The 18,728-nt window shown below is 36.2% G+C and overlaps 1 protein-coding gene across 1 annotated transcript in view; it reads right to left on the bottom strand.

The window, feature by feature from the left end:
• The window catches only part of LOC150105385 (DDB1- and CUL4-associated factor 17-like), a 108,522-nt gene extending 92,435 nt beyond the window's left edge, over positions 1-16,087 (bottom strand). Inside the window, exon 1 of the mRNA XM_090393945.1 lies at positions 15,736-16,087. Coding sequence (XP_090250071.1) covers positions 15,736-15,852 — 117 coding nt within the window. The 5' untranslated portion in view covers positions 15,853-16,087. The remainder of the gene's footprint in view (positions 1-15,735) is intronic.
• Between the last annotated feature and the right edge of the window lie 2,641 nt (positions 16,088-18,728).

The following is an 18,728-nucleotide window of genomic DNA, read 5'->3' as shown; positions in this document are numbered from 1 at the left end:
TGGAAGGGAGAATAATGAGTGTCGAGAATGAATCTGAGAAGTAAGAAGCAATGTGAAAGAGAAAAGAGTGTAAGGAAGGAGTGATTGAAGTGGTGCTTAAGAATGAAGAAGTGGGTAGCATGAATGTAGAGAATGAGAGAACAGGTTGCAAGACAAAAAGGGAGACTCGGGGTGGACAGGGGGACACCACATGAGAAAGGTTTATCCTCCAAGAGGATGTGAATGCATGTGTAAACAAAAAGGGACGGGGATGACCTCAGATGTAGAGGAAAAACAGTTGGATTTAAAAACAGTTCTGAGATGAGTAAGGAGAAAAATAAATGGCTCAAGAAAAGTATGGAGAAATCGCATCTAATAAGTGTTATCAGTGAAACTTGTTATAGATCCAAGAAAGAGCTGTTATGTTTGTATACGAATGCTAAAAGTATCAGAAACAACTAAAGTGAAATGGTTGTATCAATTGAGTTCATTCACCCAAAAATTGTTGAAGTGAGACATGGTTGGATAAGGAAGACAGCTTCATGAGGTATGATGTATTTTGTGAAGATAGAAAAGGTAAAAAGGGAGCTGGCATGGTATTGATGATAGAAAAAGAGATTAAGTATGTAATACAGAGAAAAAAGGCATTATGGATTCAACATAAGAGGGGTGGTAATAATCAATTCCATGAGGAATACAAATAACAGGCAAGCTCAAAATGAGCAGCAGTTAACTAATAAAGTAAAAAAAAAAAATCCTAGGGAGTTCTTTCAATATGTAGCCATGATTATGGTTGAATGGTACTGATTGGAGAAAATGGTATAAGGACAACTGCTGTGGAGGATATAACTGAGATATTTAATGAGCAGTTCATAAAGGTCTTTCATCCTTGTGAATGTGACATCATGGAGAGTTTGGGAGAAATGGATGATGATGAGGAGAGACTGACTGTGAGTGAGCAAGAGGTGTATGGGAAATTAAGCAAACTTGAAACTAATAAGGCTGTGGGACTTCATGATATATCACTGCATATTTTGAAGGAATGTGTCAGAGTTGACATCTGCCTTGACATATTTGTTTAATATGAGTTAAACTGGGCCAAGTTCCAAAGGAGTGGAAGGATGGCAAGACTATACTGCTTCATAAAGCAAATGACAGAATTCAAGCATCAAATTATAGGGCAATCTGTGTATGTCAAGTGTTGGAAAGGATGGTGAGAATCAGGATCCAGAATTGGGTTGACAATGATGGCATTATCTTTGATGGACAGTATGAGTTTGCTAAAGGGAGGTCATGTTTTAGCAATCTGTTTACTTATTACAATAAAATGACAGCAGCATTGAACGTGGAAGATGGATACAAAGTAGTATACTTAGACTTTGCAAAGGCTTCTGAAACATTACCGCATAAATTGATAGTCAAACTAGAATGGTTGGGGTTGGAAATTAGACTAGTGTACTTGATTGGAGATTGGCTGTCTGACAGGTATCAACAAGTTGTGTATGGGGGACAATATCCGGGAAGAGGAAAGTCACTAGTGGTGTGCCTCAGGAGTATGTTTTAGGGCTATTGCTGTGTAACTTGTATGTTAATGATATTGGTGAAGATTTGGATGGGGATATTCAACAACTTAAAGAAAAATGGAGAGGTTGATGCTAGGCATCACAATAAAAGATAAGAAGCGAAACACTTGGATAAGAAGCCAGACTCACATCACTAAGATCATTCTTCACCATAAGCGACTAAAATGGAAATGGGCCAGACATCTATCCAAGAGAGAAGATGAGCAATGGACCACTATACTAATGAACTGGATTCCAAAAGAAGAGAAACGAGGCCGAGGACATCCTAAAAGAATGTGGAGTGATGAACTATCAAAATTTGTTGGGAAAAATTGGTCAACCATTGCCAAGAACAGAGAAAGATGGAAAGAACTGGAGAAGGCCTTCGCTCAGCAGTGAACAGAAAATGGCTGAAAAGAAGAAGATTCAGTTGTTTGCAGATGATGCAAAGATGGGACAAACTATGAAGAGTAGAGAAGATGTTGTGGCCTTACAAGAAGACTTGAATAAATTGAGTGAATGGGCACAGAAATGGGGATGTGAGGTCAATGTTGCAAAATGTAAGGTTTTAAAATTTAGGAAACAAAGATGGGATGTAGAATATATGCTTGGTGGGGACATATTGTTGGAGGTGGAGGAAATAAGAGATGTTTGAATAATGAGTGAATAAAGGTCTAAAATTCAGATGATATTGCCAAAATTGTGAGGACAACTCAATGAATTCTGGGAATGATGCAGAAGACACTGACTTGTAGAAGTAAGGAGATTCTGGTTCCATTGTATAAGGCTCTGATTATGCTACATATGGACTACTGTGCACAGATTTGGTCATCTGGTTTTCAAAAGGATGAAGAAGAGATGTTGGAGAGGGCCAGAAGCTATTGACCAAAATAGTTTCTGATCTCTGGAATGTTGAATATGAAGAAAGGTTGAGACGATGCAATTTGCAGAGTCTAGTGGTTAGGAGGAAGAGTGACATGATAGAAACACACAAGTTAGTAAGGGGTTGCTTTAGGAGTATCATTGAAGAGGTTTTTCATAAAATGGTGGGAGATTGGGGTAGAACAAGAGGTCATCTCTGGAAGCTATATAAGGAGGGTGTAAGCAAGGGAATGAGAAGTAGGTTTTTTGCATGGAGAGTTGTGAATGATTGGAGTGCATTGCCTGAGCGCATGGTGTCTGCAGAGAATTTGAATGTGTTTAAAATATGGCATGATGAGCTGTGTCTATGACAAAAAGGACCTCCTAGATGAGTCTGTGACTCCATGGGGGTCTTAGGATAATAATAACAATGAGGTCTAATGTTAGAACGTGATGAGACACTACAGCAAAGTTGTACATAAGACTAAGAATGCTGATGACACAAATTGCAAGTAAGAAGGGTGATTACTATGATAAGAAAGGCAAATCTGATTATGAAAGAAAATTAGCTAAGCAGGCTAAAGTGAATCCAAAAGTGTTTTTTTTTTTGTTATGTAACAAGTAAGAGGAAGAATGACTATGGAAGGATGACGTTAATCAATGGTGATCGCAAAAAGGCGACATAAGAAATAGTTGATTGAATGATCACTTTGCAAAGGTGATCATTCAATCACCTTTGCAGAATCCAGTGTGAGAATTGAGGCAGATGAACAGGAGGTGCTCAGCATATTGAAAAATATCAATGTGAAGACAGCAGCAAGACTAGATGGCATTATTATTACATGACACCTCCAAGAAGTCAAAGAACTCATTGCAGGAGGGCACTCTACTCCACTACACACATCTTGCCATCTTCCCTACTACTTTAATTCTCCCATCACACAGAACTACAATCAATGCCATCTACCACCCATCACCACCAACAACAGTATTTCTAATCTCATCTTCTTTTTACCCTCTTTTACTTTGCAGTGTCAAGGGTTTATTAATCATCAGACCTCAAACCGTTCACAGGATAAGGTGGTCAGCCCTATGCCCCGGTGTATCCTATGTCCTGTAGTGTTCAGTTCTCAAGGCCAGTTTGCCTGCTTTGCGGGATGAAAAACCCCAGGATAAACTGGGGGGAAAAACCCTTCTGTCCATGCTCAGGCCCGGCTAACTTGGCTATGGCTAAGGAAGATCCTTCAGCTCCTCACGTCTCTGACAGGAATTGAACCTAGGACACTCCTTCCCCCAGGCATATGGTTGTGAAGCGCACAGCCACTAGGCTAACTGTGCAGACAACAATATTTTCTATTTCCTGTCTGTAAATTGCATGTGTTCTGATGGCTGATTTGCCTGAACACAGGATGAAAAACCTGAATTTCCCAGAGAAAAAACCCTGCTAACTCCCCTTCAACTTAAAAAGTCCATATAAAGATTCCTCTCATCATGATGAGAATTGAACTAAAGATTGTTCTCATCATGACAAGAATCGAACTCAGGCCTTTTTGAATCGAGCAGTGCAGTGTATCGTCGTTCTTCCAATTGTGCTATTCACATAGTATGTGGGCATATTAACCAATGTGAATGGATAAAAGATCTGATAGGGCCACTAATGAAAATGTTCAATTTAAGTCTAAGCTCTGGCAAGTTCTAAGGGAGTGGGAAAGGATAAGATAGTTCCTGTACATAAAGGTAGCAGCAAGACAGAAGTAGCAAATTAGACCAATTAATATCTCAGGAGTGGCAGTTAAAATATTGGATGTCAGTTAAAGGTAAAATCCAGAAATGAGCAGAAGGAATAAAATACTCTATGGTGGGCAGCATGGCTAACTCACCTTCAACTGCATATAAAATTGTAAAAGGTAGATCCTGCCTTACTAATGTTTTATAATAGAGTGACAGCAGAATTAGATAAGGGAAATGGATATACCATGACACTAGTGGACTATGCAAGGCCATTTGACAGAATACTTCATTGGAAAACTATTACAAAGCAAATGGATATGAAATTGGATAAACTATTGGAGCAAATGAATATGAAAGTAGCAGCATGCATGGGAAGGGGGGGGGGGGAATCACAGAAAGACACCATAGAGTAGTACATAGTGCAGTGGAATCTAGAAGAATGAGAGTAATTAGTGACATGCCTGAGGGTTCTGTAATAGGGCCTCTACTCTTTAATTTGTATATTAATGATAAAGGGAAAGATTTAAGGGAGGGGGAGGATATTCAATTATTTGCAGATGATGCAAAACTGGGAAGGGCAACAATTGATAAAGGTGATGCAGATATTCTGCAGAATGATTTAAATAAACTGGCATTATGGGCAAAGATTTTCAATTTATCATCATCATCATATTACTGACCTCAGTGGGTGCACAGGATCTTATGATAGTACTACATGAAAAGTTACATCATTACAAACTTCCTTTCCTATCAAGAATTTTTCTCCAGATTAGCCTGTTATTTGTCAACATTTCAATATTATCAGATCTTGTATTTCTATCTTGTAAGGCACTTTTTATTGAATCGATCCACCTACATCTTGGTCTTCCTCTGGGTCATTTTCCAAGCAACCTGGCAAAGAACACTTGTTTTGTTAATCTTTCCTCTCACATTCTGTTTAAGTGACCATACCACCTGAGATTAGCTCTGCTAACAATGTCAAGTTCTTCCCTAATATCCTTGTTTTTAATATGATACCCATTGATGCCATCTCTTCAAGCCCCTATTCTTTCTCCGGAACCTTATATCTGTGGTCTAAAGTCTTTGATCAAGAGTTTTATTTCTAATCCAGCTCTCAGATCCATAAGTTAAAATTGTTTCAAGACTATTGTATATAGCTAGTTTAGTGTTCTGATTAATTTCTCTCTTATTCCATATAAATTTCTTCAGCCAGCTACCCACCATACCCTATGCTTATTCTGCTACCCATTTCCAAATTTAATTGATCATCTTCACTAAAAAGTGTGCCTATATAGCTGAAATGTTTTACTTGATCTCTCCATTCAGGATGCAATTGATGTTTTCAATGTTCCTGCCTATTTTCACTGTCTTTGTCTTTTTAATGCTGATTTTCATACCAACTTTATTACAGCAGTTATTCAATTATTATAATTAACATTTGACCTCCTTGGAGTCAGACTCATTGTAGAGGGACACACTATTGCACACAATGCTCATCCAACCATGCTTTAAACTGATTTAACGTGTCTACACCCACAACACGCTGAGGCAATGCATTCCACTCAACAACAACTCTCCATGCAAAGAACCTACTCCTCACTCCTCTGCTCACCCCCCCCTCTATACAGTTTCCAGCAATGGTCTCTTGTTGTACTCCCCCCCCCCTTCCATTGAAAAAAATCTCTTCCCTGTCAGCTCGATAACAATCCTTGACTAGCTTGTATATGTCTCAATCATATCCCCCCCCCCTCATCCTCCTATTCAAAAGCTCTGCAACTTGCATTCTTTCAATCTGTCCTCGTACTTCACATTCCAAAGACCACTGATCGCCTTTGTGGACCCTTTTCTCTGGACCCTTTCCAGTATATCCTCGTCACCATGAAAACCTGGTGACCAAATCCGTGCACAATTATTCATATGACGCCTGATCAATCATTGCCATTATCCAATGTCTTGACAACTTGTGCAATGTGGTCCCTGAATTTCATTTCCTTGTCCACCATCACTTTTTACAATCTTTTCATGACAAAGATGCATAATCTTGCATTTAACCTGGGTAACCATTGTGATTTTTGTAGCCCTAATCCACAAAGGATTGTAAGTAGTGGTTTCCTTTCTTGTTTTGTGTTGTTCATCTTATAGTATCATACCACAGATTGCTTAAAAACAGTGCAACTTATTGTCTATATCATTATTTATATTAAATGTTATATCACATCCTAAACGTGGAAAATGTGTTACTTGTTTTAGAGTTTGGTTTTCAATTACTATTTTTGTTCGTACAAAAATATGTATCATGGAATGCCAAAGTTTTAGTTTTGTTTAATAAGATTTGTAAATTGTATTCACTAGTTAATTGCTGTAGATGGTGACTGGATCTCTGTAGACAGTTTTCGGATTTTTGTACCATTACCTGATCATCTGCAAAAAGTATTGTATTTACTGTATGTTGATTGATGTTTATTTCTGGGTTTATTAGAGATTTCCATTTCCTTATTAGATCATCTATATATATATAAGATACGAGAAAGGCTAAAGCCTTGTCGAACTCCCTAATTAATTTTGATTTCTTCTGCTATGTATTCGCTGATATTTATTATTGCAGTTGTATTGTTATATAGGTTCTTAATTGCATTTAATAACTGTTTTGACAGCCTGGGACTTCAATTATATTCCATAATATTTTTCTGTTAACTCGGTCAAAGGCTCTTCCGTAATCTATGAATGCTTGGTGAGTATGTAAATTAAATTCTCACCTTTTTCTATTAGTAGTTTTAATGTGAATACATCATGAATGCAACTTCTACCCTTCCTAAATCCAGCCTATTCTAATAGCAAATTGTCAGCAATAGTGGCAAGTCTTTTATTTAAAATTTTACTATACAATTTAGGCGCTGTATTTAATAAGCTAATACCTCTATAATTTTCACATAAACTATTTCCTTTCTGAAAAACTGATATTATTTTACCATTCTTGGACTATATTGCAAGTAATTCAACAACTATTTAGCAGGTTGAGGAATCTTATTTTAAAAGAGACATTACTATACTTATTTTATACTTATTTATATATTTTTATACTTATTTATACATTTTATACTTAACTCTGAAGTAATTCCATCTGTTCCTGCTGCTTTTCTATTTTTTGTCTTTGATAAAGCTTCTTCCAATTCCATCATCTCCAATAAGTCTATTTTTGTATTAGTTACATTTTTATTTTCTATTTGTTACTAAGGGATGGATTATACCATAGTTGTTTGTAATGCTGATCCATTCTTCTTTTGAGATACCTGAAATTTCTGCTATATCTTTTTCTGATTTATTCAAATATTTCATTAATTTATAGACAATGTTTTGGTGGCCACGTAGATCATTTTCAATATTACTAATAAATCTATCCCAAAACCTTGGTAAGCTTTTTTTACAATGCTTTTGCAATATTTCTTTTATTCCTATAAGCTTGTAGTGATTCTGGTCTTTGTTACTGCAAGTGTAGTCGTAAGTTTTTTGTTTTTCTTCTACAGCTGTTGCTATTTCATCATTCCAAATTTTCAGTCCTTTTTTTTTTTTTTTTTTGGTTTGGTCTTTGTTTTTGTCCCAAAGGTTCTCATCACTAGCCTGTTATCCTCCATTCTTTCCAGGTGACCTAACCATCTCATGCAACTAGCTCTGATTTCATTTATTATTAGTGGCTTCTTATAAAGTTCATAGAGTTCTCTATTCGTATGCCTTCTCCATTCATCTGTCACAAGATCTTTCACCAGACCAAATATTTTGCTTAAGATTTTGTTTTCGAAGCATTGTAATTGATCTTCATCAGCTTTTGTTATATTCCATGTCTCTGCACCATATAATACGACTGGTCTAATTAGGATTCTGTAGGTATTTATTTTAGATTCATATAAGAGATTTTTAGATGAGGAGGTGTTGAAGTGAGAAATATGATTTATTACCTGCTTGGATTCTCATCTTTATTTCTGTTTGGATCTTATTATCTTTAGTTATTATAGTGCCTAGATATTTAAATTGTATTGAGGTTTTCAATATCATGTCAGCAAATTGAATAGTTGATGACTTATTGAGATCATTATGTCTAGATACTTTTAAATATTCTGTTTTATTTTAGTTAATATTAAGACCTATATTTTTGGAAGAGGTGTTAAGGTTTATAAAAGTTTCAGTTATATCATGTGCACTTTCTGCTATAATATCAATATCGTCTGCATACCCCAGGAATGATGCAGAGCATGACACAGTACTTTTCATTGTTTCTTGAATTACTTTTTCTAAGACTGTGTTGAATAGTATAGGTGATATTGCATCTCCTTGTTTTAAACCTGTGGAGACATTGAATGGCTCTGACAATATGTTGTTAGCAAGGACTCTACATTGATTTTCATGTACATACATTTTGATCAATCTGATTAGTTTTTCTGGTATTCCAAATTCCTTTAAGATATTCCATAGACTTTATCGATGTATACTATCATATGCTTTTTGGAAGTCAATGAAGAGATTATTACTTTCTTTATTGCATTCCCAATTTTTCTCTATGCACTTTTCTCTTAGTGGTTGAATATGTAAGTTTTTCTGTTAAAGATGAGTCCCAAGAACTTGACTTTGGTTGCTACTGGAATAACAATTTGTCCCATTCTTAATTCAGGGTCTGGGTGAAGAGTGCATTTTTGAAAGAAGTGTACACAGAACACTTTTTCCTGTCTCTCAAAAAAAGAAAGAAAAAAAAAATCAAGAAATCCATTATCTTCCCTCCCCCAAGTTGAGGTCTCTTCATTCTGATCTATATTATCATAATTATATATTTCCGTCTCACTACCAGGTCTATACATGCCTATAGCAACAAGTAAATATTTCATCCTGTCCTCCATTACTTCACATATTATAGCATCAGTGCATGTTTATCTTGCATGGGTAAACTTTTTTTTCTATAATCAACAGCACTCCACCTTCCTTTTTTCTTTCACAAAAAACATCATACCTCCATCACTATTCCTATCTAGGCTTCCAACCATACACTTATTCCAACAAAATCATGGTTAAAAAAAATTCATCAATGCAACAATTTCATTTCCCTTATTTCTGATACTTCTGGCATTCATGTACAAACATATTAGCTCATTCCTGTTTCTATATGAAGTCCCACTGATAACACTTCTCAGATGCGATTCCTCCATATCATCCAATTACTATTCCTCTATATCACCACCTTCCCCATAACCAAATGCCCCCCCCCTCCCACACACACATCCCAGACCATCTAATCCTTTGTCTACACATTTTCACTTCTGAATCCATCATTCTGTACTTCTTGTGAGTGTCTCCCTGTACATTCCAACTACCGTCATTTCCCTGCATTTGTGTTCCTGCCCTCTGATTTTGTCTGTGTTTGTTCCTACCCTTCACTCACACTACTCACCTTTCTATTCTTAAGGTGTAGTACCTTATTTAACTGCTCATCCATATCACCTGTTATTTCCTCAGATCTTCCATTTACTGCAGTCATTACTCTACCTTTGGACAATAGTCTATCCAGCTGATTTAAGCCAAAACCATTTAAATACAGTGTTTCTCTTATACAGTTACATCTACCCTTCAAATTTCCCACAAACTCACAAAATGACTCCTTTCGCTACACATACAGCTCCATTAGTCATCTCAACTATCATACTTGGGCAACACACTGACTACCTTTATCATAATGTTATTTATTACTCTCCTCAACAACCACCTAATATCCATTCTCCTTATTATCAATCTAATCATAATCCCTACTACCAATACCAACACTTCTGCCTCCTTATTCCTCATATCAAATGCCGCAATTGCTCTGCTCATTCTATCTCCAGGGAAAACAAGCCTTGTGCACCTTCTCATTCACCACACCTCTAACAACTGAATCCCCCATACAAGTTGAGAGATTTTCAGGTAGTATCAGTTCAGTATTAATGGTTTTCTCCACTACTGTAGAAAGAAATGAATTGAGAGACTGGATGGTAAATATTTGTCACTCTTCTTAAGAATGGAATGAATATGGGCAATTCCAAGATACAGAACAGATCTAGTAGAATATGAGAGAATCCAAAAGTGATGCAGAAATGGAGTGAACTCTGGAGCACAAAAATTCAAAATAGTCCTTGACACTTTTTATTATGCAGTTTGAACAGCATTCTTCTGATCTCTTTTTTGCAAAAAATTAAAGGGAGGCACTGTATGTCATGTGTTTTGATTGACTGATTGGTTCGTTTAATGGTGCAAAAACAGCAAAGGTTACAACAAACACAAAGTAAAAGGTTACAGCAATAGATAAATAGTCAAAGACAAACTAGTACACAATATGCACGTACAAAAACCGAGCCAAGTCATCATCATAATGCTAATTACATATATAGACCATATTGGTCTGTTCCGGTCTCATTCCTGTCCTGTCAGGTGTCTTCTCCCTCCATGAGATTGACTACCATTTGTCTCCACCATATCCTATTCTGTGCTTCACTGATGCATTCCTCATACGAAAGATAGGTCCAGTCGTCTATATTTTTCATCCATTCTAGTCTTTGTCTTCCTCTTTCCCTCAACAGTTCCTTCAAGAAGTGTCCTTTGTAGGCAGTTATGTCTCAGAATATGTCCAAAATAGCCGACTTTTCTCTTTCTAATTTCTTTCATCAGGCTCCTGTTTACGCCTACCATCTCTAGCACCTCTTCATTTATCTTTTGGGCTTTCCATGATATCCTCATAATTCTTCGCAGCATCCACATTTCAAAGGCCTCCAGTTTTTTCACACTCAGATTGGAGAGCGTCCATGTCTCTACTCAATATAATAATGTAGACCATATGTAGCATTTGGAGATTCTTAGTCTTGTTTTCAGATTTAATTCTCTAAGGTCTCATTATTCATCTAATATCCTTTTTTGAGGTCTACCTAGCCTTCTCTTTCCAATTGGTTTATATTTTATCATTTGTTTAGATATTGGGTGTTGGCCATTCGGTTTACATTCTATACATTTTTGTTTATTGTTTAGCTTTTCTTCTATTGATTTTGTTTTCAGTTATTTTAAAATATCTTTATTCCCTTTTTTTTTGGTCTAATAATGCGTATTTTGCAGTTCTTCTCATAAATCTCATTTCACTTGTTTTTATTCTTTGTTTATTGCCCAAATTTCATTGCCATATAATAATGTGGGCACTACTAAATTATTGTATATTTTCAAGCCTGTTTCTTTTTGTACTATATTTGGATTGAGTGTTCTATTTATCAGGCCTATAATCTGTAAAAAGTTTGAAGTTTTTAATTTAATTAATGCCAAGTAATTCAGTGTATACATATAAATAAAATTACAGCAATGGTTAGAGAGTAAATAATTAGTCAAAGAAAATTAGTAAACAATAAGCATGCACAAAAATTAAGCTTAACCAGTATCTATATATAAATAAAATTACTGCAGAAAGTTACAACAATATGCATATACAAAAACAGCAAGATTACAGCAATAGGCAAGGTCAAAGGCTACAGTAGTACATAAATAGTCAAATATGCATGTACAAAAATGAAATTAAACAATGCAGTATCTACATATAAATAAAATGACAGCAAAGGTTACAGCAGTACATACACAGTCAAAGAGAAATTAGTAAATAATATTTATGTTTAAAAATTAAGTTAAGCAATGCAATATCTACACATAAACAAAATTACAGTCAAATGTGTTTGTACAAATTAATTCTTTGTAAAAGGATAAAAACATCATGCAATCTGTCTGAGTGCATATGGCTTGACTAGATAGGTAAAAATTTCATCCTCTCTCATGTAAAGTGCTGGCACTCCACAAGAATATGAGAAATAGTAAGATGTGTATTGCATTTTTCACACATGGGAGGGTCAACAGCCCTCAACAAATAAGAATGTGTACGATGACTGTGACCTATGTGGAGCCAAGCAAGAACAAACTTCCTCTCTTCTCTTTCTACACTGACTGGAATGCAGATGTTTAATTTCAGGTTTAATATCATTCCAGGTTTAAGCTCTTTTTTAGTGCTATAAAAGAGCCAACTAAGCTGGTTTGGACATGTTTCAAGAATGAACCCAGAAAGACTACCAAACATATTATTAAATGGTAGAATTGAAGGACAGCCAACCAGGCGAAGACCAAGAAAGAAATGGATTGACAACATTAAAGAAGGCACCCACTTAAACTCCATAATACTACTTCATAAAAAGATAGCAGACTGAAAGAAATGGCAAAAATTCATCTTTGAGGAACTCAACCCACCATAAGAGGAAGGGAAGAATTTGTTTGTCAATGCTTCCTACCATCTACCATGATGACTGCCATTGAGCCATTAGCTTTGATCTCAAACTTTCTGTAGTCTATATATGGTACTGTCAAACAGTACATGGAGAAAGCATGAACTAACAGATGCATCTGCAGTCTCATTTCTCTTAATCCCAATATGGCTGAGAATCCAGGAACAACTGAACATCAAAATTAAGGGTTTTTTTCATTCTGTACAAGAAGTATAACATTAAATAGACTGGTTTTGGATTATACACAGGAGAGGAGATAGCCTGTAAAGAGTACAATAACAGCATAAATTACACTTTTGGTAGTGATTTTCTTTTATATGCACAAGTGCAAGCTGAATGACATGCAACTCTGCAGCATAATTACTGCAATCAGGTGGGATCTGGTTGGAGATAGCAATGTCAGGAAACAAAAAGATGGGCAAGAAATCAGAGTGAGCTTCTCTGTGTGCTCTTTTGCAGTTGACAAAGTGAGAGATTACAGGATGGTGTGCAAACCTGCCATGGAAGGATGCTGTTATGTTTCGCGTAGGCAATATTGTCAACATTCATGATAACTGCTTGCATAGTCTCTTTAAAGTATGCATAGTTACTCATACCAAAAGAACGTATGACAGTCTGACGTGCGTGATATTGAGCTTCCTAACACAGAGAAAAGAGATTAGTCCATGTGGGATGATCTAGTAGAGATTTATTTTTATAGCATAATTAAGAGACAACTGTTTCTGTCTAGACTTTGAGTGGGTGATGAGTGAAAAGCACCAGTAGCTATCCATATACCCTGATGATAGATGGATCCAAGTTTTGGATTATACACATATGGTAACTATAAGCGTGTGATAAATACGAAGCAATGAAGATTGATTCACACCCCATTCAGTAGAGAATAGGGTGAGAAAGAGATTCAATGCTCTCTTGCACTTTTCTCTTAGTTGACGAATATGTGCAAGGAAGTTTTCTGTCAAAGATGAGTCCCAAAAACATGGCTTCTGTTGCTACTAGAATAACAGTTCATTCCATTCTTAATTCAGGATCTGGATGAAGAGCGTGTTTTCTACAGAAGTGTACACAGATACTTTTTTTCTGTTGAAAACCTGAATCCCTAGAAACATAATCAACTGCTTGCTGAAGTTGTCCTTCAATACCCCTATGTTATGGAAGTGACAGTAAATTATGAAGTCATCAACCTATACAGCATTATCTACAGTGGGAGGAAGCTGTTCAGTGATTAAGTTAACTTTAATAGCAAAAAGTGTCACACTTAAGACAGAGCCTTAGGAAATGCCCTGCTCTTGATGATATGACCGAGATAGCATACTTCCGACTCTGACTTCCACTTCCCACTATTGGGAAAAATAGATTACACAGCTTGTAATCTATTTTTCCCAATATGCATAACTTTACATTTCACCACATTAAACTGACCCATTATCTCTTCCCATACTGATAGCCTATTTAAATTGCCTGCAATCTCTCAACATTGCCTTGATTAACTATTAGTCTACCTAATTTTGCATCATCAGCAAACAAGTGAATATTTCCTCTTTTTTTTTTCCCCCACCAGAGGTCAGGCCAACAATTGTTGCAGTGGTTGGTCAGCATCTTTAACAAACCAGTTTGATTGTAGTGTAGCTTGTTTTCTGTGTATAGTTGTATGCTCCAGAAGATGATCTTGACATAAAGGTTGAAACGTCGAACGTAGATTTTAGTTATGTTAAACTCAAGTTTTTATTCAAACATGGTAGTTGTCTCCATAATTTTCAAAAATGCAAGTGAATATTTCCTTTCATGTTGTTATTTTCTACATCATTTATGTACAAATTAAAGAGCAATAATTCTAGCAATGAACCTTGCAGCACACCACTAGTCACCTGTTTTCACTTCGATTCTGCACCTCCACATATCACTTTTTTGATATCTATCCAGCAGCCACCCTCTTATCCAATTAAGAAGTATCATGTCCATCCCCATTTGTTCCAATCTGCATTACAGAGTTCCATGCAGTATTCTGTCAAATGCCTTTGCAAAATCATCTTGTAGCCATTTCCTTTACAAAACTCAGCTGCTACTGAATTGTAAAAAGTTAGTAAATTAGTAAAGCATGACGAACCCTTCACAAAGTCATGTTGACCTTCATACAGTAATCATATTTTTGTTTACCCATTCCTGAATTCTCTTTTTGATCAATTTTTCTAGTACTTCTACCACAACCCCTGAGATACTTATTGATCTATAATTTGCTACTGTAGTCTTAGAACCTCATTTATGCAAAGGAATTATTGTGTCCTCTTCCCACCTCCTTGGAACAGTGCTAAGACTTAAAGAACCTAGTCAGAGGCTTTGCCAGTTCCCTTGCACATTCTCAGAAACCCTAGCTGATGACCCATCTAATCCCACAGCTGTATTTACAATGAGATTCTGCAATATCCTAAAAACCTCTAATTCATTCACCTCTGTTACCACATCAGTGTCTGTCACATATGTTCAAGTAGTAACCTAACCTCACTAGGATGACATACTCTTGCAAAGTAGTTGAACTATTTTATCTGCTTCTGTCTCCTCATTACCATTATCACTCATTAATCTTCCATCATTCTCTCTCTTACTTGCCACATAATGAAAGAACTATTTGGGATTACCTTTGGCCTGTTTGGCTATATTCTTCTCATAATGCCGGCCTGGTTGGCCGAGTGGTTAGCATATCTGCTCTCCAGCCAAAGGCTGTGGGTTCGAATCCCCCCATGGGCATGGATATCTGTGAAAATACTAATGGTGGTGGTGCTGGTGGTGGGCAGTAGATGGTGCTGGTGTAGATGATGATGGAGAGATGTAGAGTAGGTGCCCTCCCTCAATGAGTCTTAGGACTCCCTGGAGATATTGTGTAATAATAATAATAATTTGATTCTGCCTTCCTTGCCCATGCTGGTCAGTTTTCTTTCCTGAGTCTTGTACTGTTCATGAGCTGGTTTGTCACCTTTCACTTTATATACCCTCCACAGCATTTTCTTCGTCATGGGCGTTTTTTCTCGCGATATGAAACTTAGAAACATCTGCGTAAATAAGATTTGGAAACAAATTAAAAGCCTTAGTGAAATGTTAAACAGGGTAACATTCGCATACTCACATACTAGCCATTTCCATAACACCCATCCTAAGGTACAAATATCGTACATTTCAATGATTTCTTTTCTTCCACAAAGAAAAATTTGATTTAGCACGATCCTATCCATCTCAGTATCATTATTTATATATAATATTTTGTCTCTAATTAAATATGAACTTACATCATTCACTAGCTTACGAAGTATCTTCAAACCTAACTTGTAAGGCGAACAAGTGGTTAAATATTCGCGATAATGAAGAAGTTTTATAACATTTGATTCATGAATTTTTGTCATCATAAGAATGATGATGACAAAACACCGAAAAATGTATAACTTTAAACAATTACATGTTAATTATAGTAACATTACTAGCGTTAACCAAAAAAAAAAAAAAGGAGAAGAAGAAGCACACAGTATGTTATTCTACGTTAAAAAAGAAAAACATCTCAAACAACACAGATGAGAATTAGAAAAGATACTAAAACAAGCAATACCAGCTAAACATCCAACAAAATAAAAGCACATGCAAACAAAGTTTACAATGTTTGTAGGAATTATCATCTAAATATTGGTCCACTTTCTAAATTTCTCTGATTGGCTATAATGTGTGTCGTCACAATGATGAAAATGAATGTTTTTTGGAAAACAAATTTATTATTACATTATTATTATAAAAAGTCAAGTCAGCTAACGCCTTTTATTTCCCTATAGGGAGTAGCCGACACGGTCACCAACTCATTTTAATATTTATTTAAATAAAATAATAATAAAATAGAATAAAAATTTCCAAAAAAAAAAAATTAGCTAACGGCTTTTATTCCCTTATAGGGAGTAGGCGAGGCCTTTATGCCTTATCTAGCTTTTGGAGATTGAGTGGGCAGTTCAATCTCCACCGCTAGCCAATTAGAGATAGCTGGCCCATGTCTATCACTAATTACAGTATAGCAGCCACCGATGAAGAGGCTGGCAAACAAGTGCTGCAATCTCCTGGTACCTAACCCTAACAAGATATGTTACTGTCTGAAATACTGTGGGTTCCACGGTCGATTTTCTTGAGTTTACGGGATAAAAAAACCGAGTTTCCGGGAGGAAAAACCCGCTTGCCAGTGCCAGAGATCGACTAACTCGGGAATCGGTCGTAGAAAGGCTTAGAAAAAGGTCCTCCAATTGGTGACTAGACTGGAACTTAAGTCTGACAACAAGCGACCAAGCGCAGAGGACGCAAGCGTCACTTCTACTGAGCTACTTTCTCCTACTGTGAACATAAACACTCACCTTTTTTGCCGATGACCAAATAATAATTACAAATTCTGAAGATAACTTACACAAAGATATTTTAATTTTAAATGAGATAGCCAAAGATTATGGAATGATAATATCAACAGAAAAATAAAAAACAATCGCCTTTAAAGGAAAAGATCCAGTAAGAACTAAAATAGTAATAGATAATAAGATTTTAGAACAAGTGAATTCATTTAAATACCTAGGATGTATGATTACATACGAAAATGAAAAGGATATAAATTTAAAAATTGCAAAATATTTAAAAATAACGGCTATAATTAACTCCATATTTAAACCAAACCTAGTACAAAAACAAACCAGACTAAAAGTATACAATACATTAGCCCTACCAGTCCTATTGTATGGAAGTGAAATCTGAACAATAAAACAAAATACAAACGAAAATTAATATCAGCTGAAATGAAGTTAATGAGATAAACCGCAAAGAATACTCTATTTGATCGCAAAAGAAACGAAGAAATTATAAACAGATTAAACCAGGAAACAGTAATAGAAAAAATTAAAAAAATATAAACACAAATGGATGGTACACGTTGAAAGAATGCAAACAGAAAAATTACCAAAACAAGCCTTAAATTACAAACCATTAGGAAAAAGAAAACCCGGACGACCTCTTAAGAGATTGAAATATGACTTCTAAGCAGTGCAGGGCTTACGTATAAGCTAAAAAAGCTACAGCTTAGGGCCTCGCAATCTGCTGGGGCCTCAAATAAAAAAAAAACAAAAAGACCAGCTGATGTAATTTAAAACAGTAGGGGGTTTCTGGGTTTTGTATGGCTTCGGGCCTCAGCAAATCTAAATCCGGCCCTGCTTCTAAGCCAGAACAGGCCACTATAGGCCTAAATCCTTGACAAGCATTATGATAAAGATGAAAAGCCAAGGCAGCTAGCACCTTTCATTCCAGTATATATGGAGTAGGCAATGCCGTTTTAGCTCTATCTGACTTTTGGAGACTCAGAGGGTAGTTCAATCTCCACTGGTAGCCAATCAGATATATATGGCCCAAGGCTATCACTGATTAAGTGACAAGGCAGTTAAGAAATGGCTAACATGTTCTGCCATCTCATGGTACCTCACCCTAACAAAATATTTTTAATGTCTGAAAATAGTGTGGGTTCTACGGTCGATTTTCTTGAGTTTAAGGGACGAAAACCCCGAGTTTCCAGAGAAAAAACCCGCTTGCCCGTGTTAGAGATCGAATAACTGGGGAACCAGTCGAAAACAGGATTAGAAAAAGTTCCTCTAGTCCAAGACTAGAATCGAACAGGTGACGCTCTTTCTTCGCGCTGTTTAGCACTGAAGAGTGTAAACACCACTTCCAATGAGCTACAGAAGCTTCTGTTATAAGCTTTGCTTGTGGGAGATCTACCAGGGGAAGTTTTTAATATTATTATTATATAATATATAATAATAATTATTATTATTATATAATATATAATAATAATTATTATTATATAAAATATCGAGACAGGGAAGGTCAAGCACAATGAGCTGTAACAAGTGCAGTAAGCCATTAAGCGACGAAGGGGATGGGCCGCATTGTTCTGGATGTGGCAGTAAACAACACTAGCAATGCTCTGGGATCTCAGAAAGCACGTGGGAACAAAAGGAGCCGCCAAACGGACCAAATGGCGGTCCGTTTGGCGGCTCCCAAACGTACAGTGCGTGAGAAAATGAAGAACAAAGAACAGACACCAAAGAAAAGCAATAACGCATATCAAAGTAAGTCTCTTCCTGATCCTCAAATTACAGACAACTTATATTCATTCAAACTTATGCTTAAAGATTTGCTAAATAGACACATGGAACAAATTAACTAAAAATTCGAGGAGTATGAACACTACATACAGTACAACAACAACATGACA

The sequence above is a fragment of the Typopeltis vanoorti genome, chromosome 6, assembly GCF_054136105.1.
Source record: "Typopeltis vanoorti isolate ZY-2024b chromosome 6, IOZ_Tvanoo_1.0, whole genome shotgun sequence".
NCBI lineage: Eukaryota > Metazoa > Arthropoda > Arachnida > Uropygi > Thelyphonidae > Typopeltis > Typopeltis vanoorti.
Note: the sequence above shows the minus strand (reverse complement) of the source record. Positions and strands in the feature narration are given on the sequence as shown.